Here is a 21445-nt window from a genome sequence, read left to right as displayed (position 1 = left end):
ATGTCAGGAAAATGCTCACGGGTCCATTTTAAAACCAGTTTTAGATCATGGCCTGATATAACTTTTTTATCCTTATTAAGTAAAGTCTTTAAAGTATCATAAACGTCTCGTTCTTCTTTTGAAATGTTTGAACCCATAACAAAAAGAAGGAAGTTTCTCCAAGCTTCACCTACCAATCGCGAGGAGGTGATGAAGGTGCGCACCAAATAACCGGCTTCTTCACAGCCTTTCTTCTTCAAAATCAAAGTTCTTGGAGACCTGCGACCGGAATATCTTCAACCCGAATCACGTCGGGGTCGACATTTGTCGCAGTGTGAGACGGAGACCTGTTTGATGCAAACAAATGTCCAACTTTATTGAATCAGAAGGCGATATTTATACACTAATCTAAGAGCTAATGCCACGTATACATATTGCTGACTGGTGATTTCTACATCTCGTTACACACGTTTTAACTTGATTGGCTACAAAACCTTTAGCAACAATTAACTAACAAAGCTTATCTTTCACACGTTCGAGTTTCTTTGTGGATGTTGCAATCGTGCCGAGTCCCTTAATCTAATCGTCTTGCTTACTCCTTAACCTTCGAGTGTTCTAATGTACTGTTCCTTGCAGTTACAAAAGTTGCTTCAAGCAGCACTGTCCTTGCATGTAGCCCAAGGCTTATGTTGAAATTCTTCTATCAGCAATTGTTCGGTGCTGACAGTCCGAGGCTGTACTGCCTCAAGCAACAACCACGGCTGAAGAAAAGTGCATCTTTGTAGGATTGAGATGGGGAATTTTTCATAGAATTGTCTCCTAAATTTTTTGTGTATCCTCTTCAAACAGCTCTCCATGACTTTTAAAGGCAGCAGATGTCCAACAGCAGCTCCATCAGCCAGTTCCTCCTCCTGGCATTTGAAGACAGGAGGGAGCTGCAGCTCTTGCACTTCTGGCTCTTCCTGGGCATCTCCCTGGCTGCCCTCCTGGGCAATGGCCTCATCATCACCACCATCGCCTGTGACCACCACCTCCACACTCCCATGTACTTCTTCCTCCTCAACCTCTCCCCCTCTCCCACCTCGACCTGGGATCCATCTCCACCACTCTGCCCAAAGCCATGGCCAATTCCCTCTGGGACAACAGGGACATCTCATAGAATCATAGAATCATAGAATTGGCTGGGTTGGAAGGGACCTCAGAGATCATCGAGTCCAACCCTTGAACCACCGTTGTGGTTGCTAGACTATGGCACTGAGTGCCACATCTAGTCTCTTTTTAAATATCTCCAGGGACAGAGAATCCACTACTTCCCTGGGCAGCCCATTCCAATGCTTGATCACTCTCTCCGTAAAGAAATTTTTTCTAATATCTAACCTAAATTTCCCCTGGCACAACTTAAGACCATGCTCTCTTGTCTTGTTGAAAGTCGTCTGGCAAAAGAGACCAACGTCCACCCGGTTACAACCTCCTTTCAGGTAGTTGTAGAGAGTGATGAGGTCTCCCCTGAGCCGCCTCTTCTTTAGGCTGAACAGCCCCAGCTCCCTCAGCCTCTCCTCATAGGGTCTGTGCTCGAGTCCCTTCACCAGCCTGGTTGCCCTCCTTTGGACCTGCTCCAGGACCTCAATATCCTTCCTGAACCAAGGGGCCCAGAACTGGACACAGTACTAGAGGTGTGGCCTCACCAGGGCTGAGTACAGGGGCAGAATCACTTCCTTGGACCTGCTGGCGACGCTGTTCCTGATACAGGCCAGGATGCCATTGGCTTTCTTGGCCACCTGGGCACACTGCTGGCTCATGTTTATCTCCTACAAGGGATGTGCTGCACAACTCTTCTTCTTTGTCTTCTTCATAACAGCAGAGCTTTTTCTCCTGACCATCATGTCCTACAACCGCTATGTGGCCATCTGCAAACCCCTGCACTACGGGACCCTCCTGGGCAGCAATGCTTGTGTCCACATGGAAGCAGCTGCCTGGGGCACTGTGTTTCTCACTGCTCTTCTGCACACAGCCAATACATTTTCCCTGCCCCTCTGCCAGGGCAATGCCCTGGACCAGTTCTTCTGTGAAATCCCCCAGATCCTCAAGCTCTCCTGCTCACACTCCTACCTCAGGGAACTTGGGCTCCTTGTCATCAGTGCTTGTTTAGCTTTTGTGTGTTTTGTTCTCATAGTGGTGTCATGTGTGGAGATCTTTAGGGCCGTTCTGAGGAACCCCTCTGAGCAGGGAAGGATCAAAGTCTTTTCCACGTGCCTCCCTCACTTGGCCGTGGTCTCCCTGTTCATCATCACTGGCATCTTTGCCTACCTGAAGCCCCCCTCAATCTCCTCCCCATCCCTGGACCTGGTGGTGTCATTTCTGTACTCGGTGGTTCCTCCAGCAGTGAACCCCCTCATCTACAGCATGAGGAACCAGGAGCTCAAGGGTGCATTTTCAAAACTGATCTCTAGATCTTTTTTTAAAAAATTTAACTGAGTTCCTTTTTCTGCAACTTGTTCATAATGTAACTCAGTACACACCCAGCCAGCTATCAGCCATTTCTTTTCCAATTTATGCCCATATAGGAATGTTACTTTTTTTGTCCATTCTCATTATTTTTCTATCCAGATTTTCTTTGACCCAGAGACTTTCATTAAGAGCTGTGCTCTTTTGGTGTATTTAAATAGAATAAAGAACTTTCCAATGTCTTGTTTTTTTTGAAGACCTTTCTTTGAGACCCTCTCTGGAGCTGCAGGGCAGTGCCTTTGTGCAGAGGTGGAGGGGAAAGAGTCCTGGCACAAGGGCACTGCCTGGGAGCACCAGCGCTTGATCTTTTCCAAGCTGTCCACTTTCCACCTCCACAGTCTCCTTCTGCACCCTTGGGTAAGGCCTGAGTGCTCTGGCAGCTTGGTCACAGCCCTGCGGTGTGACAGTCCTGTTTTCGCAGGCAGGGACAGGGCACGGGTACTGCTGTGACAGACCTGGCCTCCAGAACAGCCCTTCTATCATCACAGGGGATCTCCTCAGCTCAGCTCTTCTTCCACACTTGCTCTCAAGAAGCTGCCCAAGGAGTCAACTCTGCAGAGATTGTTGCTGTGCTGCTTTCTCTGGGGGCTCCCTGTGATGCCATCATGGTCCCGGGGCGGGGGAGGGGGTTGGGGACTTAAAGCTGGTTCCTTTGTCACTTCTTTGTTGTCCAGAGCCCTCAGGGATGGTGAATGTTCCGCAATAAAGACATCCCATGGCACTGGAATCAGGCAGGGCCCCTCTGAGCGCCCTGCATGGGCACCCAAGAGCTTGTGTGGGAGGTGGTCAGTGGCAGTGAGCACCATCAGCTGGGTCTGCTTCCCAGCTTGACCAGCACAGCCCATGAACAGTCAGGTGTATAAGGAAAAGTATGTCCAGCAAATCTAGGGAGGTTTTCCTACCCCTCTACTCTGACCTGGTGAGACCACACCTGGAATACTGGATCCAGTTGTTCAAGAGAGGCAGGGACCTACTGGAGAGAGACCCAAGGAGAGCTAGAATTATTAAGAGACTTGGACATCTCTCATATGAAGAATAACTGAGAGAGTTGGAGGTGTTTAGCTTTGTGAAAACAAGGCTGAGGAGGGAATCTTATGTATGTCTATATCAGAGGGGTGGGTGTCAAAAGCAAGGGGCCAATCTCTTTTCAGTGGAAATATGGGTTTAAGCTAGAACATAGGAAGTTTCACCTCAACATGAGGAGAAACTTCTTTACTGTGAGGCTGTGGGAGCACTGAAATAGGCTTCCCAGAGAGGCTGTGGAGTCTCCTTTTCTGGAAACTTTCAACACATACCTGGGTGTGTTCCTGTGTGGCCTGCCCTGGGTGATCCTGCTTTGGCAGAGGGGTTGGACAATATGATCTCTAGAGGTCCATTTCAACCCCTAACATTCTGTGATTCTATGATTCTATGACCTCAGTCCCTGGGACAGTGATGGGTTCCAGCCTGCTCCAGGCAGGTGAAGGACAAAGAGATTGCTGAAGCAGAGTGGGCAGGGGACAGAAAGGCATGGGGTGCACCTGGCCTTTAGCAAGCCCTTTGACATGCTCTACCATTGTCCTTTTGTAGCCAGACTGGTGATGTCTGGATTGAAGAGGTGGGTGATGTGGTGGGTGGGAAGTTCACGAGACGATGAGGGTCGCAGTGCCATCAGTGATCCAAAGTCCTCCTGGCAAGCAGTGACTGTGCCTCAGTTTCCAGAACCTGTGCCAACACTGTTTTCTGTCTTTATAATCCCCCTGTGGGGTGGGACAAAAGGCACTTTTATCCCCTGTGTCGAGGAAGCCATGCTGGGGAAGCCCTTGAGAAACCTCACCTGGTTCAGCCTGCCTTGAGCAGGGCACTCAGACAAGGAGATGCTCAGCGGTCTCTTCCAGCCTGAGGTATTCTGTGATTCAGAATGATCTGGAGGGTCATGGGAATGATCTGTAGGATCATGCAGCAGGAGGAGCACAGGAAGCTCATCCTTTAACAGCTCCAAGAGACACTACTGCTGACTGAGGCTGATGCTGTGGATGGGATGAAGAAGTGAGTTCCATGGGGACAGGGACAGGGTTGGCTTCAGTTGAGTGGGAGGTGTCCCTACCCACTCATGAAGGGGGTTTGGAACAAGATGATCTTTAACCCTTCCCACCTAACCCATTCCATAGTTCTGTGAAACAGTCCCAGCCAGTTCCAGGCCTGGGCATCTCCACAGACACCACCAGGGCTTTGTGATGCAGGGTCTGGTGCCTGGACACCATTGTCATGGGGGTCTCCAAGGTGACCCTGGGGGTATATAAGGGCTGTGGAGATGTGGGGTACCCATATTGCGGAGAGCACCTTCCTCAGGAGTCAGCAGCTGCCCTGGGTGACCATGGAATGTCTGTAGCAGAAAATGCCCAAGATGTCCACGGAGAAGGAGGTGGAAGCCTGCTCCCAGCCCTCCACAAGACACCAAGGTCAGTGACTGAAGGAAGGGCCAGCACAGAAGTTCCCCTGCAGGCTGTGGGGAGAGGGCAGCTGTCCCCTGCAGCCCATGGAGGAGCACAGAGGGGCAGTTATGGATCTGCTGCTCTGAAGCACGCTGCACCAAGGTGAAACATGTAAAATTTTAGGGAAAGTCACATTTGAGCAACGTGAGCATGGCTGGGGAAAGGGGCAGGAACATGAGATGGCTTTTGTCTCTCTGTGTCTAGATATCTAGTGAGTTCCATGGGGGCAGGGACAGGGTTGGCTTCAGTTGGGTGGGAGCTGTCCCTACCCATGCATGCAGGGGGTTGGAACAAGATGATCTTTAACCCTTCCAACCCAACCCATTCCAGGATTCTATGATTCTGTGACATGGTCCCAGACAGTTCCAGGCCTAGGCTCTCAACAGCACCACCAGGGCTTTGTGATGGGGTAGGTGAAGTTTCTCAGCTGTTCCCTTTACAGCTGAGACCCAGGCCTGATGAGGACCCATGACAGAATCTTCATATTCTCGTGCTGGTTTAATCACATCACCCACAGTTGGTTCCATTTCTCCAGGAACCCATAACATTACTGATAGTGTATGGTTAAATGGGGAGGGTGCAGCATTCACAAAGCTTTGCCTCATAGTCTTAGGGCATGGCATGTGATAAGGATCTACAGTCTCATCATTGGTATAGATCACATCTCGTACAGCCAATTCTTTCAGATCTAAGTGTGGGTGCTTTGACCTGTGGGCAGTTTATTTCCTCTTTATAGGGATATTTATTATGTGTCTGAAATGTGTACCCTATGTGTATCTCCTAGGTGTGTGAAAAAACACTGTACCATGTACTACACTTTTGAAGACCATATCCTAACTACGGTTCGTAAGCAGCTCTTATAAAGAATGAACAACAGAGAAACACTAATCCCAGATAAAAACTCACACATCACACCCTGGATTCCCACATATCTGTGTATCCTCCTACTGAAGCCAAAATTCAAACTATTCATGTAAATGAGTTGAAATTAAAACTGGGCTCTAGATAATTTTCTTAAGCCCCACGTTGGGCGCCAATAAATCGGTCACGGTTTAAAACTGGCCCAGCAATTAAACTGAATGACAGATGATCTATATTTATCCCCTTCCCCTCCCAGTTTAAAAAGGAGAGAGAATAAGGGAGAGAGACTTAAGGGTTGGAAACTAAACTACACAGCTTTATTGAAACACTGATGATAAAAAGGAAAAAATACTAAATATATAAAAATACATAGAAAAATAGTACCATGTTCTTCCCCCCTAAACCCCAGTATCTCTCACATCAAAACCAAGTTTTCAGGGAAGCCCTGGGAAAGTCCAGGCTGGACTCCTGGGGTCAGCAGGCCTGATTTAATCCCAGATCAGTTGTAGTGGTGATGGTGGGGTGATCACTGCCATCAAAGCAAACCCATCACCCAATTATTACTGGTGCTGTGGATAAAGTTCCATGTGAGAGTAAGGGCCAGAGAAAGTTTTTAGTGGTCAGTCTTTGCATTGGTTTGCCAGTCCCGTTCCTTCGTTCTGGTAGCCCTATTGATCAACAGTGGAGAGTCGCCGCCGAGGGTTAGTATATTTGAGGTTTTTTGGAAAAGGAAAACCAATAGCTTGACTGTTGGTGATGCTGTGGGTAAGGTTCCATGTGAGTGTTAGGACCAGCAAAAGTTTTCAGTGGTCACTCTTTGCATTTGTTTGCCAGTCCTGTTCGTTGGGAGTTTTGGGAGGCCTATTGAGCAACAGTGGAGAGTGGCCACCGTGGGGCGGTATATTCTAGGTTTTTGGTAAAATGCAAACCCGTAGCCCAATTGTTGTTGGTGATGTGGGTAGGGTTCCATGTGAAGGTTAGGGCCAGCCAAAGTTTTCAGTGGTCACTCTTTGCATTGGTTTGTCAGTCCCATTTGTTCGGAGTTCTGGGAGCCCTACTGAGCAAAAGTGCAGACTGGCTGCCGAGGAGTTGTATATTCGAGGTTTTTGGTAAAGCGCAAAACCATAGCCCAATTGTTGGTGGTGCTTCAGGTAGGGTTCCATGTGAGGGTTAGGGCCAGCAAGAGTTTTCAGTGGTCGCTCTTTCCATTGGTTTGCCAGTCCCCTTTGTTTGGAGTTTTGGGAGCCCTATTGAGCAACAGTGGAGAGTGGCCACCGAGGGCTGGTATATTCGAGGTTTTTGATAAAATGCAGACCTGTAGCCTGATTGTTGGTGGTGCTGTGGGTAGAGTTCCATGTGAGGCTTAGGGTCAGCAAAAGTTTTCAGTTGTCACTCTATTCATTGGTTTTACAGTACTGTTCATTCGGTGTTTTGGGACCCCCATTGAGCAACAGCGGAGAGTGGCCGCCGAGGAGTGGTATATTCAAGGTTTTAGGTAAAATGCAAATGAGTAGTCAGATTGTTGGTGGTGCTGTGGGTAGAGTTCCATGTGAGGTTTAGGGACAGCAAAAGTTTCCAGCGGTCACTCTTTCCATTGGTTTGCCAGTCCCATTTGTTTGGGGTTTTGGGAGCCTTATTGAGAAACAGTGGAGTGTGGCCACTGAGGGCTGGTATATTATACGTTTTTGGTAAAATGCAAACACAAAGCCCGATTGTTGGTGGTAGTGTTGGTAGGGTTCCATGTGAGGGTTAGGGCTAGCAAAAGTTTTCAGTGGTCACTTTTTGCATTTGTTTACTGTCCCGTTTGTTCGGAGTTTTGGGAGCCCCGTTGAGCAACATTGGAGAGCGGTCTCCAAAGGGTTGGTATATTCAAGGTTTTTGGTAAAATGGAAACGTGTACTCCGATTGTTGGTGGTGCTGAGGGTAGGGTTCCATGTGAGAGTTAGGGCCAGCAAACGTTTTTAGTGGTCACTCTTTGCATTGGTTTGCCAGTCCCGTTTGTTTGGAGTTTTGGGAGCGCTATTGAGCAACAGTGGAGAGTGGCCTCCGAGGGCTGGTATATTCGATGTTTTTGGAAAAACGCAAATGTGTAGTCTGGTTGTTTGTGGTGCTTAGGGTAGGGTTCCATGTGAGGGTTAGAGCAAGCAAAAGTTTCCAGTGATTGCTCTTTGCATTGGTTTGCAAGTCCCATTCATTTGTTCTGGGAGCCCGATTGAGACATAGCGGATAGTGGCCGCCGAGGGCTAGTATATTCGAGGTTTTTGGTACAACGCAAACCCGTAGCTCGATTATTGTGGTGCTGTGGGTAGATTTCCATGTGAGGGTTAGGGCCAGCAAAGTTTTTCAGTGGTCACTCTTTGCACTGGTTTGCCAGTCCCGTTCATTTGTTCTCGAAGCCTTTATATGCAACAGTGGAGAGTGGCCACCGAGGGCTAGTATATTCGAGATTTGTTGTAAAACGCAAACCCGTAGACCGATTGGTTGTGATGCTGTGTGTAGGGTACCATGTGAGGATTAGGGCCAGCAAAAGCTTTTGTGGCCACTCTTTGCATTGGTTTGCCAGTCCCTTTTCTTCAGAGTTTTGGGAACACTTTTGAGGTACAGTGGAGAGTGGCCACGGAGGGCTAGGATATTCGAAGTTTTTGGAAAAACGCAAACTTGTAGTCCAACTGATGGTGGTGCTGTGGGTAGGGTTCCATGTGAGGGTTAGGATCAGCAAAAGTTTTCAGTGGTCACTCTTTGCATTGGTTTGCCAGTCCCATTCCTTCATTCTGGGAGCCCTATTGATCAACAGTGGAGAGTCGCCGCTGAGGGTTAGTATATTTGAGGTTTTTTGGAAAAGGAAAACCAATAGCTTGACTGTTGGTGGTGCTGTGGGTAAGGTTACATGTGAGTGTTAGGACCAGCAAAAGTTTTCAGTGGTCACTCTTTGCATTGGTTTGCCAGTCCCGTTCGTTTGGCGTTTTGGGAGCCCTATTAGGCAACACTGGAGAGTGGACTCCGAGGGATGGTATATTCGAGGTTTTTGGAAAAATGCAAACCCATATCCCGATTGTTAGTTTTGATGTAGGTAGATTTCCATGTGAGTGTTAGGGCAAGCCAAAGTTTTCAGTGGTCACTCTTTGCATTGGTTTGCCAGTCTCGTTCATTTGGCTGCCTGCAAATGCAATCAAGGAAGTTATTAGCAGTTATTTATTAAAGCATCTGCCCAGGGAAGTAAATATGGGCCTTTTTCTATGAGGGAAATTAACATTTCAACATGGGAAGGAATGACCCCATTATGCAGAGACAGGAAAATAAAATGTGCTGCATCTTAACTCCTCAACCTCTTCTTGTTCCAACTTCAGTGCAGAGAAGGCAGAATTCCAGGCTCACAACAACATTAACCACCAAGACAGGGACCAATGTTCTCCATCTCAGCAAAACACAGTCCCTCCTTTGCCTGGAGACAACAGATTCCTGACTCTTAGATCAGAGAATCAATGTCAGGAATTAACTCTTATCCAAAATGTTGCTTTGCTGATGGAGGCCACCACAGAGCACACCACTGACAGCTGCCCAACTGGAAGCTCTGGAGACCAAAGGCTTTTATCCACAGAACTGGGAACAGCCCTGGAAATAATACCAACAGACTCAGCAGTGCCCAGCCAGTGCCTCACCAATGGCATGAAAACATTCTCTCAAGAGTTACAACAACTCATCCACCCTCCTTAACCCTGCAGTACAAGATGATGGTTGTAAAAACAAAGCACCTTCCATAACCACATTCTGGAAACCTGACGGAAAAAACTTGTTTTCTGTTGACTTCAGATGGATTTCATCACATGGCTTAAGAGCAGTTCACTCCTTCCCCCAGTGCTGTTTTAGTTAAATCAAACACTGCTCTCACTGGAGGTGGGAGTTGCTCATTCCTTTAATTTCATTTGGCTCCTTCCCCTCCAGCCAGGTCTGCTGTCTGCCCTACATTTACCTCCAAGTGAAGAAGACATCCCTTCTTGGCAGCCAGCTCCCATCCCACACCACTTTTACATTCCTGAACCTCCAAAATATCAGGATCAAATGCACCAAGTGATGAAACCAGGATCAAACTAACCCTCAGAGACATTTAGCATGTGTCACTCATTCTGCTCTGCTGGGACTCAAACAGGGCAGGTCCCCTACAAAGCAAGATTCTGGGAAAATATTCCTTTCCTGGAAAAATCCTGCCTTCTCACTTCACCACCACCAGCAACCTCACCCTTTCCTCCTCCAAGATCCTCTTGTATTGAAAGTGGGAAAGGAAAAGTCCTGGGCCTGGTGACAGCACTAAAGGTGAGGCTGGAGACACTGCACCTGCATCCTGCCTGGCCTTCAGGGGCACAAAGTACTGTGTCAGGTTCTGGAAACCCAAACACCAGAAGGAGATGGAGCTGTTGGAGTGAGTCCAGAGGAGGCCATGGAGATGCTGGGAAGGCTGGAGCAGCTCTGGAGCCAGGCTGAGAGAGTTGGAGGTGTTCAGCCTGGAGAAGAGAAGGCTGCAGGGAGACCTTAGAGCACCTTCCAGTTCCTGAAGGGGCTCCAGGAAAGCTGGGGAGGGACTTTGGACAAGGGCAGGGAGTGAGAAAACAAGAGGTGATGGTCTTAAACTGGAGGAGGGGAGATTAAGGTTGGACATGGGGAAGAAATTCTTTAATGTGAGGGTGCTGAGCCCCTGTGCCAGGTTTCCCAGAGAAGCTGTGGCTGCCCCATCCCTGGCAGTGTCTCAGGTCAGGTTGGATGGGGCTTGGAGCAACCTGGGCTGGTGGGAGGTGTCCTTGCCCATGGAAAGGGGTTGGAAATGGATGAGCTTTAAGGTCCTTTCCAACTCAAACCAGTCTGGGATTCAATGATTTTATGAAAGAGTGAGCAAGGTGTAGGACTCAAAACATCCATCCCATCTTTCCAAACCACTTTGTCCTTGGTCTCTCCTCTGCTGCCATCACCACAAACCTAAAGGTGGCTTTAAACCTCCAGGCTAGGGAATTTCCTCCCAGGTAGTCACTCCAAACCAAAGGTGGAGCTGACCACTGGCAGCACGGAGCCTCCTGCATGTGTATTTTTAAACCAGATGCTTGCAGCTAGGCACAGCCACTCATGAGGAGTTTTTTTCCTGAGTCCTTTGATGGAGCTCAGCACCCAGGTTGGGACATTCTACCACAGCTGAGTGCCCACAACCTCAGAGGGCACTTAGACTTAGTTAATGTGTAAAAGTTGAGGTGCAAAGTCAACCATTGGTCATCACCAGGGGACATCAAGCTCTGCTCTCCTGCCTAACTCCAGCCTTTGCAAGTTGCTCTGGACTTCTAGACAAGCTGCAGAATAATTTAAATTTCTTGCAGGATGTTTCACACAAAATAAGCCCCCAGGTTTTTATTTTCTGCAAGGAACCTTAAAGATCTCCTAGTTCCAACTCCCTGCAGGGACACCTCCCACCAGCCCAGGTTGATCCAAGCCCAATCCAACCTGACCTGAGACACTGCCAGGGATGGGGAAGCCACAGCTTCTCTGGGAAACCTGGCACAGGGGCTCAGCACCCTCACATTAAAGAATTTATTCCCAATATCCAACCTCAATCTCCCCTCTTCCAGTTTAAGACCATCACCTCTTGTTCTCTCACTCCCTGCCCAAGTCCCTCCCCAGCTTTCCTGGAGCCCCTTCAGGAACTGGAAGGTGCTCTAAGGTCTCCCTGCAGCCTTCTCTTCTCCAGGCTGAACACCCCCAACTCTCTCAGCCTGGCTCCAGAGCTGCTCCATCCCTCCCAGCATCTTCATGGCCTCCTCTGGATTCTCTCCAAAGCTCCTCCTTATCTTCAACTACTCTGCTCCAAATCAGGAAGCAGAAGTTAACTGACTTTCAGGAAAATCCACTTTGCTGGATGTGTAGGGGCTTGCCAGACAAAATGAAAACTAAGATATCAGTGCTTGCCTGGTCAGGAAAAGGGAAGTGTTCAGAGGGTGGGACACATGCAGTGTGAGAAACTTAACCCTTTCCTCTGTACTTCCAGGGACCAACCACAGTCCCCAAGGGTTCCTGAGGCCATGAGAAGGCAGGATCCTACCCCAAATGCAGCTGGGACTCTTTGGGAGTCTCATGGTGTGCACAACTCTCACATTAGAGGTTTTAGAAGTGCCTGTGATAGTAACTTCTAGTTGAGAGGTCCCACATTGTCACCTTTCTGCAAGAAGCTCAGAGCTTGAGGACACTTTCTTCCTAAACAGTGGTCCCATGATTTCCAGTCCCAGTTCAGCAACCACCTCACAGCAGAGCTGCAACCAAACCCACCACTTTTTGCTTCCCACCCAACACTCCTCATCCTGGGTCAAGGTGTCTCCCAGCCCTCCCTGGCTCTCTCCCAGGAGACTCCAGCCAGTACCACAGCCCCATCAGCTGGGCAGAAACAAGGAACCTGGAGGGAAATGTGCCCTGAGGCCTTTCAGAAGTGGATGAACAACCACATTTTTACTCACTGGTGCTAAAAAAAACACCAACCAACCACAAACTTCCTGGTTAAGCAGCTTGTTCCACCATGGGTGTTGCTGTGGGATCCCCTGGCCCATCAGCATCCTTTTCCTGACCTGGAGCATGGAAGAGAACTTCCACAGCTCTTCCATCTTCCCATTGTTAAAAATGACCGAGACTCAATATTCAGTTAATGGTTTAATTTAATTAATAAATTGAAATTGCAGTAAGCAAAACAGCACTGGGTGCATGGGGAGTCTCTGCTTCACTCACACACACACCTCTAAAACTCTAGAATTACCTTATATTGATTACAATTCTATGAATATTAAAAAGGGGTAGGTTTACATATATATTCATAGGGATTACATCATGTTATTACAATATTCATGATAGGCGGAGTGTGGGCGGAGTCCTCTCTTGGGGAGATATTGGGGGTCATCAGGGGGTCTTTGGATGAAGTAAGAAGTCTTCCTCAAACTTGAACTTTTTACCTTTCTTGCTTTCGCCAACTTCATTATCTTGTTACCAAGCAAAATTAGACCCTAGCCATAATTTTTCCCTTATCTGCTGATTGTGGCATTTTTATGCTGTCTCTGTGCAGGTGTTCACATTCTTTTGGTGCCTCGTTAGTCTTGGCAGTGCCTTGTTTTAAGAACAAGGCCCACGCTTCAATTATCGCCGACACAGAAGTTAGTCTCGTTACAGCCTTGTGTTACTTACACTGTTTTTCTGGAAAATTATAGGTCTCAATTGCTTTCTCTAGCCCCATATTCACTTTCTTCTTAGTTTAATTCTGAATTTACTGGTTAGGAATACAAATTCATTAACATATATTACAATCATATATCACACCATCAAGCAGGAAAACCTGGCAGAGCTGCCTGTCCCTGTCACACACAGCAGCAGCTACAGGCAGGATTAGGAACAGCTGGAGGGAAGGTGAGGAACAGGCCACAAAGCTGCTGAGACCCAACCCCCTCAGCGACACTTTGGAAAATACCTTCAGCCTTCAAAAGAAATGTTTCTAATACCAATAATCTCCATCATAATCCTTGCTGTTCACTGCACTTTTAATCCCATCAAGGGATTAGCAGTTCTCCTCCTCACTGAGGGTTTGTTTTTTTCATTTCTATTTTTTAATTATCCAGAAAACAGATGATGAGGTAAAAACAGATGATGAGGTGAAAACAAGTAGCTTTGGGTCTCAGATGCACCAGGAGCAAAGGAGATAGGTTAAGCACAGACCAGACAAATGCCAGACCAGCACAAGTATCTCCTAAAAGCAGAGCTGACACTAAGAACCCAAAACACATTTGATCCCTGCTTTTTGGAAACTCCTGGGTCAAAGAAATTTGCCAAAACCACTGACAGAAGGTGGAGAAAGGAGACAGGGGCTTTAAAAAAAAAAAAAAAAAAAAAAAAAAAAAAAGAAGAAAAGCAACCGGGGAAGGTGTTCAGAAATAGACAAAAATATCAGAGCAGGAAACTTCCAGCTTCCAGAGATTCCCAGTTTCTTCCCTTGAACCAGCAAGTGAACCCCAGCATTTCACCTCTCCCCTTCCAGAAGCATCATCAAATCTCACCCAGCCAAATCCCCTCACAAGACAGGGGCAAAACCATCAGAACCTCCTCAGACTCTTCCTCTCCCTCACCTAGGTGACCAGAGTCAAACCAACATCCAAAATCCTCACCTCAAACAGGTAAACACTCACTTACCAAAATACCCACACACTTGGACCTAATTATTAGGTGCTAAAAAGCAAAATTGGAGGTTTGCAGATTTTAACACCCTTAGTTAAAGCAGCTCCCAATCAATGCCTTGTTTGGGGAGGTTATGCCCACTTCCAACTCCCCCAATCTTACCCTCACTTCAGAATAAGCCACCAAGATCAGCATCCTACCTGGAGAGAAGAGAAAAAAAGTTGCTTTTTCACCTCATTTAGCAAGCTACTCCTTGGCATTCTGGAAAATCTCTCTTCACCCCTGCACAACAATAACCATCAGAGATCCAAAAAAAGATTTGTTGCCTTTTTAGGATGTTCCTAAGCCAAAACCTTTGGCAAAACACCAGAGCTACACCAGCTGTTGAATATGCAGGTGGTGAATTATTTTCTTTAATAATTTCCAAGCAGGGAAAACTTTGCAGCATGCAAGGCCTGAGCATGAATTACTCCTTGGAAAAGAAGTTTCTCCATTTCTTTCCAAGCCCAGAATTAGTCTGTAGATTTTTTAAATAAAACAGTTGCTGGATTAAAAACACTCTGGGAAAAAAAAAAAAAAACAACTTTCAACGCCAACACCATTTGTTTTTCTCTCAGAAATTTAATATAACCCAGATTATCTCCTTCTCTAAAAAAAAATATAGAGCATCATAAAATTTGGGTTGGAAGGGATCCCCCAGTTCCAACCCCCCTGCCATGAACAGGGACACTTCCCACCAACCCAACTTGCTCCAAACTCCATCCAGACCTCTGGAAACCCATTGGGGTCTGCATCCCCCCCACCTCCTGGGTCCCAGCACCCTCACCCAGAAGGCGAGGCTCAGCAGCAGCAGGATGCTCTTGGAGGTCATCTTGGAGATGAAGGAGGAGAAGTTTGGGAGGAGCGCACTGGTAGGTCCACTCTTGGGGCAGGGAGGTAGGGAAGGACCACAGGCAGATTTGGTTGGAGCTATCAAAGGGTGTAAATCCACTGGGGGGGGAACCCTAAAATACTCTCTCCTTGTTCATGATGATCTCATGCTGGGATTATTCACACCATGCTCCCTTTTTGTGGGTACCTTTTTTCAAGATTGAGGGAGAGGAAGGAGAACCACCTCATCTTTCCTTGCCCATGGGAATGGAGAAAGCAGAGCAGCTGATCTTCTCTCCCACTCCTTCCCACCGGGTGGGGGTTGGGGGTTGAAAAGGAGAATTTGTCAGATGGTTCCTGGCTCAGATGTGGTCAGGGAAGGGCTCTGATCTTTCCATTTCTACATTTAAAGCACAAAGACCAACCACACCCCCTGCTTGCAGCTGATACCATCAACCACAGACCTCACCACCTCAGCCACCTCTTTTCTCTGCTCAAAAACCCCACAACTCTCTTTTTAAGCTCCTAAAATTCAGTTCAGATACTTCTGGGCTCCAACTCCAGCATTTCCCAGCCCTCACATGAAGCTGGAAACATCAGGAATGCCTCATTTCCAAATGAGACACCAACACCAGAAGCTTGCAGCAATTCCACAGGGAGCTCCACATGAGCTGAGAGTCCATGTGATGAAACATCTGCAGGACTCAGGCTGCAGATCTTTCTCCCAGCCAAAGACTGATCCAAATCAATCCTGAAGGTGAGAGATGAAACCTCGCCATGAGAATAAAAAGAACCAAAAGACAGAAAACCCATGAGACATGATTTGCCTAAATTTTGAAGATTGCCTGAAGGTTCTGGCAGGAAGGAGGAGAGACCAGAGGAACCTGAAATGGTCTGGAGTGTGACTGGTGAGGAAACCCCGGGGGGAATTCAGAACCAGAGAAGAACTGACAACTTCTCAGAGCCCCAGCCTAGCAAGCCCAGGCCATCTGATAGAAAATAATTTTAAAAAAAGGAACTTTTGATCCTGTAGCAGGAAGGGGCTTGGTGTTCCCAAGTGCTGGCTCATGGAGCCACCACAATCCCACAAAAAAGGAGCAGGCAGCCACTGTAGGAAACATTTTGTCTTCTTATGAGGGCTGGGGCTGACCTCACAACTGGTTAATTTGTCTTCTAGAGGAAGAAGTAAAAGGTTTCTCCTGTACAAAGGGGGAATTGTTCAGCACTTGACTTCAATCCACTTTACACTTCCTCCACCAGCAGAAAGGCCCTACTGTTCTTGCTGGATTTTCCCACCCCAGATTAAGCTCTGGTTTTGCTGAGTTGCTCCAAAACATCTCGTGGGACGTCTCTCCACCCATTCCCAGCCCTTCCCTCAAGCCAACCTTGGTGTTCTTGCAGCTGAGCCAAAGCTGTTGGAGCATGAGGAGCCACCTCACCCCCTCATTAGGGTTTGGCTCCACAAGCTGCATCTTCCTGCTGACCTGTTGGAGAGAGAGAGAAAGGAAAGGTGACTCCATCCCACTTTGTGACTCTTAATATTTCAAACCTCAGCCCACACCTGAAATTCTGACTTTGGGGCTGTTGTTGACACCTGACTGTCAAAGGAGGCTTTTTCCTGACAAGTTTCCAGGCTGTTCTGGAGAGAAAGGTTTCAGGAAACCTGCAAACCCAGGACAGACCTTATGCTGTGTTTGTATCCTATATATGTTCCCTGCAGGAAACCCTGGAGAGCATCAGAGTGACTGGGATGCATTTTTTCATTCAACGTGAATGTAAAATAAGCTCAAAGTCACAAGAAATCCACTAAAATTTGCTTTTTTTTCAGCAGGAAGTCTTCTCAAAGCTGGTGGAGGGACTCCACATGAACAGAAAAAGACATTAACAGGGGGATTGGTGGATCCACACCCTCTTTTCCACTAAATTATACCACACCAAGAAATCCAGGCCTCCTAAGACTTAAACATGAGATTTTTCAGGGGGGGGCACAGTTCTCTGCTGTGAAGTTGTTTCCCTCTTTTTGAACAAAAAAAGAAAATCAAGATTGGATGAGATCCTGAAATAAACTCCAGGGAGATCCCAGGTGGAGCAGTACCCCAGTGGTATAACATCCTCCAGGGTGTAACTGCTGTGTAGCACAGACTTGGGATTGCTTCTGCAAGGATCCCACAGCTGATCCCTGACCAGTTGGAGGAGAACAACCTTGACAGTCAACTTTTAACCTCAACCTTTCTTCATTTGGATCATTTTTTCCAACACGTTATCAGCCAAGTCCTGGTAACCTGCAAGACAGCAAAGTTCCTGGCAGTATTTGTGTTCCTTCCAAGCTTTTTCAGCAACTTTTCCCTCTGGGGGCAAGGGACGTGATGCAACCACTGATCCAGAGTTTTATTTCCCATTTTACTCCACCCTGGTCAGCTCTGGAGCCTGTCCCCCACCAGGACATGGACCACAGGAGGTCACCACCACAACTTGTGGCTGCAGGGAACCCATTCCTGGGATTAAACTCCCTCTGCTTCACTTCTTTATATTTTTCCATTTTTGTACACATCTGTGCCAGCTTCTCCTCTCAGTACATTTCACCAGCACGTCAAGGGGAGGTGACACGACATTGTCACACTGACCAACAGAGGGACCAGGGCTGTGTGGGACCTGATGGATGCACAGCAAGGACAGGGATGTGACTGCTCTGTCACCCCAGAAACCAACCACGTCCTGGGCTGCATCCCCAGCAGGGTCAGGGAGGGGATTGTCCCCCTCTGCCCCTCTGGGGTGCTGGGTCCAGTTCTGGGATCCCCAACACCAGAAGGAGATGGAGCTGTTGGAGTGAGTCCAGAGGAGGCCCTGGAGATGCTGGGAGGGCTGGAGCAGCTCTGGAGCCAGGCTGAGAGAGTTGGGGGTGTTCAGCCTGGAGAAGAGAAGGCTGCAGGGAGACCTTAGAGCACCTTCCAGTGCCTGAAGGGGCTCCAGGAAAGCTGGGGAGAGACTTGGGACAAGGGTAGGGAGGGATGGGATGAGGGGGAATGGCTTTAAAATTAAAGAGGGGAGACAGAGGTGAGATACTGGGAATAAATTCTTGAATTTGAGGGTGCTGAGCCCCTGTGCCAGGTTTCCCAGAGAAACTGTGGCTGCCCCATCCCTGGCAGTGTCTCAAGTCAGGTTGGATGGGGCTTGGAGCAACCTGGGCTGGTGGGAGGTGTCCCTGCCCATGGAAAGGGGTTGGGAATGGATGAGCTCTTAGGATCCTTCCCACCCAAACCACTCTGGGATTCTGTCAGCTGCCGCCCCACAGCTCCGCACCCTCCCAGCGCTGTCCCGGGGCTGTGTCCCTGTCCCTGTCCCCTCTCTCCCTTTCCGCCACCATCCCGTCCCCTCAGGGAAGGGAGCACCAGTCCGCAGGCCCAGCCCCGCCTCCTGACGTCACTTCCGTCTAACTCTCCGTTGCTATAGCAACGCTCGACGAGTCCTGGTGTCCTCGCTGCAGCCATGGAGCCCCCAGGGGGATGGGGACGGCGATGGCGGCGGTCGCACCAGTTGCCCCGGGAGGTGATGGGGTCCATCCCGCACTCCATGGGGCTGGTGAGGAGATGCCCGGTGCTGCGGGGCCAGTGGAACAGGCACGGGGCAGGTTGGGGAAGGGCCCTCTGAGAGGAGCCGGTGGGGTTCACCCGAGGTAACCGGTACCGGGCGGGCTGAGGACATCGGTTGGACCTGGTACCGGCCGTGGGGGCCTCTGAGGGAAGCGGTGTTGTCGCAGTGCGAGACGGGGACCCAGTTTGATGCAAACAAATTGTCCAACTTTATTGAATCAGAAGGCAATATTTATACACTACTCTATTTTTTAAGCCTCCATATTTTTAAGCCTGCTTGATTTAAAGTAGTTGTCATTTTTTCGAATAACAATGACAATTCTACTTCTTTTTCAGCAGCGATCAAAATATCATCCATATAGTGATAAATCAAGGCTCGGGGAAATTGTTCCCGTAATGGAGCTAATACTTGGGCAACATACCATTGACATATAGTCGGGCTATTTTTCATTCCTTGTGGAAGAACCGTCCAATGATATCTAGAGAGAGGTTCTATCATATTAACAGCAGGTACTGAAAAAGCAAATTTAGGAGCATCTGACGGATGCAACGGGATATTAAAAAAGCAATCCTTAAGATCAATAACAATCATTGACCACTCCCGAGGTATCATTGTTGGTGAAGGTAAACCTGGTTGTAATGCACCCATTGGTTCCATGACAGCATTAACTCGTCTAAGATCATGTAACAGACGCCAAGTGCCATTCTTTTTCTGTATAACAAAAATAGGGGTATTCCAGGGGCTAAAAGTAGGTACTATATGCCCTTTTTGGAGCTGTTCTTGAACTAAGGTTTTCAAAGCACAGAGTTTCTCCTCCGGTAATGGCCACTGATTGACCCATACAGGGTCTTCTGTTTTCCATGTAATCTTGGGTACTCTGTGCCTTACATCAGTGGCCATTACTAAAAAGGAGTCTCTAATCGCATTCCCCATTGTGATAGAGCATCTCTACCCCAAAGGTTAATTGGGACCGGACAGATAAATGGCTTAACTGTTGCTGTTTGCCCTTGGGGGGCTTTTGATTTGCACATGAAATTGACTTTGAAAACTAGTGCCCGTGCCGCCTATTCCCGCCAGTGTTGACGGGGTAGGCACCAAGGGCCAGTTTGGTGGCCATTTAGATTTGGAAAGAACTGTAACATCTGCTCCCGTATCAATTAAGCCTGTGATAGTAATTTGTTGAGAATTATAAGAAACATGACACGTAATAAGTGGTCTATCTTTGCCAATAAGATGAGACCAAAAAATTTGTGGAGCTCCCGTTGAGCCAAAGGCTCCTGTTCTTTGAGTGGAGGAATGAGTAACTAAATCAGCTGCACCGTATATTAACACTATCTGGGCGATGCGGCTATGTTTTGGAATATTACAAGGTGGTGATGGGGTCCAAGCCATGACGGAAATGGCAATGGCATCCTCATCAATGACCCCTGGCAGAACAAAAAGACCAGAGAGTGTAGTAGAGGATCTTCCGATAATAAGTCCTACAGTCTTTGATGGCAATGGTCCTTTCATTGTTGTCGATATGAGGTGAACTGTGGTATCAGTTAATGTAACGGCATATTCTGTGAAGAGGTCCAAGCCTGCGCTGCCACTGGTGGCCCGAATGGTGTTTGGGTCGGCATTAGCGCTGGCGCTTGTGGCTGCGGACGATTGTACATCTGCTGATTCGGCATGCAATTTGGTGTCGGAGCGCGGCGCCGACCCGCGCTCTGCCTCCCGTTTCCCTGGAAGGCATTCTGACGTGTAAGTATCACATTCCCATCTATATCAAACTTAGAACGGCAGTGGCTATTATAGTGCCGACCTTTTCGACACCGGCTACAAATAGGAATGAGCGTTCTAGCTCAACACTGCCTTTGCGAATGTCCCATTTTCCCGCAACCGTAACAAATAGGGGCGGACCCAGAGAATCTAGGCTGTGCTGGAGTAAGCTGGATATTTTTGAATGCCGTTGCCATAACTTCGTATTTATGTTCGGAAGACCCAAACCTATTACAGGCTTCCATCATTCAACTAAAGTTGGGTTAGGATTAGGTAAAGTTTTCAAAAGCTTTTTGCAATCAGGATTAGCATTTTCAACGGCTAATTTAAGAAGGAGAATGTTTCAGGCTTCGGCATTATCAACTTGTTTTTCTAGGGCATCCTGCAATTTTGAAATAAAATCCATATAAGATTCCTTTGGCCCCTGAGAAATTGTTGTAAAGGCTTTTTCAGGCTTATTTGCGTCAGGGATTTGCAACAAGGCTCTTTTTGCTATATGCATATTATCTATCAGTGCCCTTCTCGGAACATCTCGAGCCTGTCTCGCGGGGTCGCCAAACTCACCCGTACCCATGAGATGGTTAATTGTAAGGGCTTGCAGCTGCTGGTTATCTCCGGCTGCATACTCCTGTAGCAGTTTTTCTGCCGCCGTTCTCCAACGCGATTCCCATAATGATTGTTGCGCGGGATTGAGAAGAAGAGCAGCAATAGATTTTAAATCATAAGGAGTAAGTACATGCCCCTCACAAATGTTTGCAAACAAGCCTTGAAAATAATGAGAGCTTAGGCCGTTATCTGCTGCAGTGCGGCGAAGTTCTTTTACAATAGAGAAATTCAGCGCGGTCCATTCAGGTCGCCCCTTCCCACCATATATTACAGGCGCAACTATCACGGATCCTCTGTCTTTCTTATGGGGCTTTGGTTTTGGAGGGATTTCAATTAAACAGGCAATGTCCATATTCCCTGCTTTCTGTGCTTCGACCTTAATCGTCGCCCATGTATTTCGTGGGTCATCATAATCATCAGGATATAAATCAGGTTCCGAATCAGAATCGACAGGACCTGGGTCAAAGGGGTCTGGCTCCGAATCCGCATTCACCATAGCGGCAGTGGTTAGCAGCGGGGGGGGCAGAAGGGGGGTCAGATGAAGTAGTAGAGTCTTTCCCTTTTAAAGTTTCAAAAAGTGTTCGCCAAGGTGCTAAGAGTTTGGCGGTTTCATTATC

At 47.9% G+C, this 21445-nt stretch overlaps 1 protein-coding gene across 1 annotated transcript; it reads left to right on the top strand.

Moving 5' to 3' along the window:
- Positions 1-1860: 1860 nt before the first annotated feature.
- On the top strand, positions 1861-20208 carry LOC115600091 (olfactory receptor 14J1-like). Its single transcript, XM_030468322.1, has 2 exons — positions 1861-2358; positions 20032-20208. The coding sequence occupies exons 1-2, from the start codon at positions 1861-1863 to the stop codon at positions 20206-20208; spliced, it is 675 nt and encodes a 224-aa protein (XP_030324182.1).
- The last annotated feature ends 1237 nt before the right edge of the window (positions 20209-21445 follow it).

Source organism: Calypte anna, chromosome W (genome assembly GCF_003957555.1).
Source record: "Calypte anna isolate BGI_N300 chromosome W, bCalAnn1_v1.p, whole genome shotgun sequence".
Lineage (NCBI taxonomy): Eukaryota > Metazoa > Chordata > Aves > Apodiformes > Trochilidae > Calypte > Calypte anna.
This window is presented reverse-complemented; position numbering and strand designations above follow the sequence as displayed.

Coding starts and splice junctions, on each gene's coding strand:
- LOC115600091 (XM_030468322.1), top strand. CDS start 1,861: ATGTCCTACAACCGCTATGTGGCCATCTGCAAACCCCTGCACTACGGG. Junction 2,359..20,031: donor TGTACTCGGTGGTTCCTCCA/GCAGTGAACCCC, acceptor TATTCTGTGAAG/AGGTCCAAGCCTGCGCTGCC.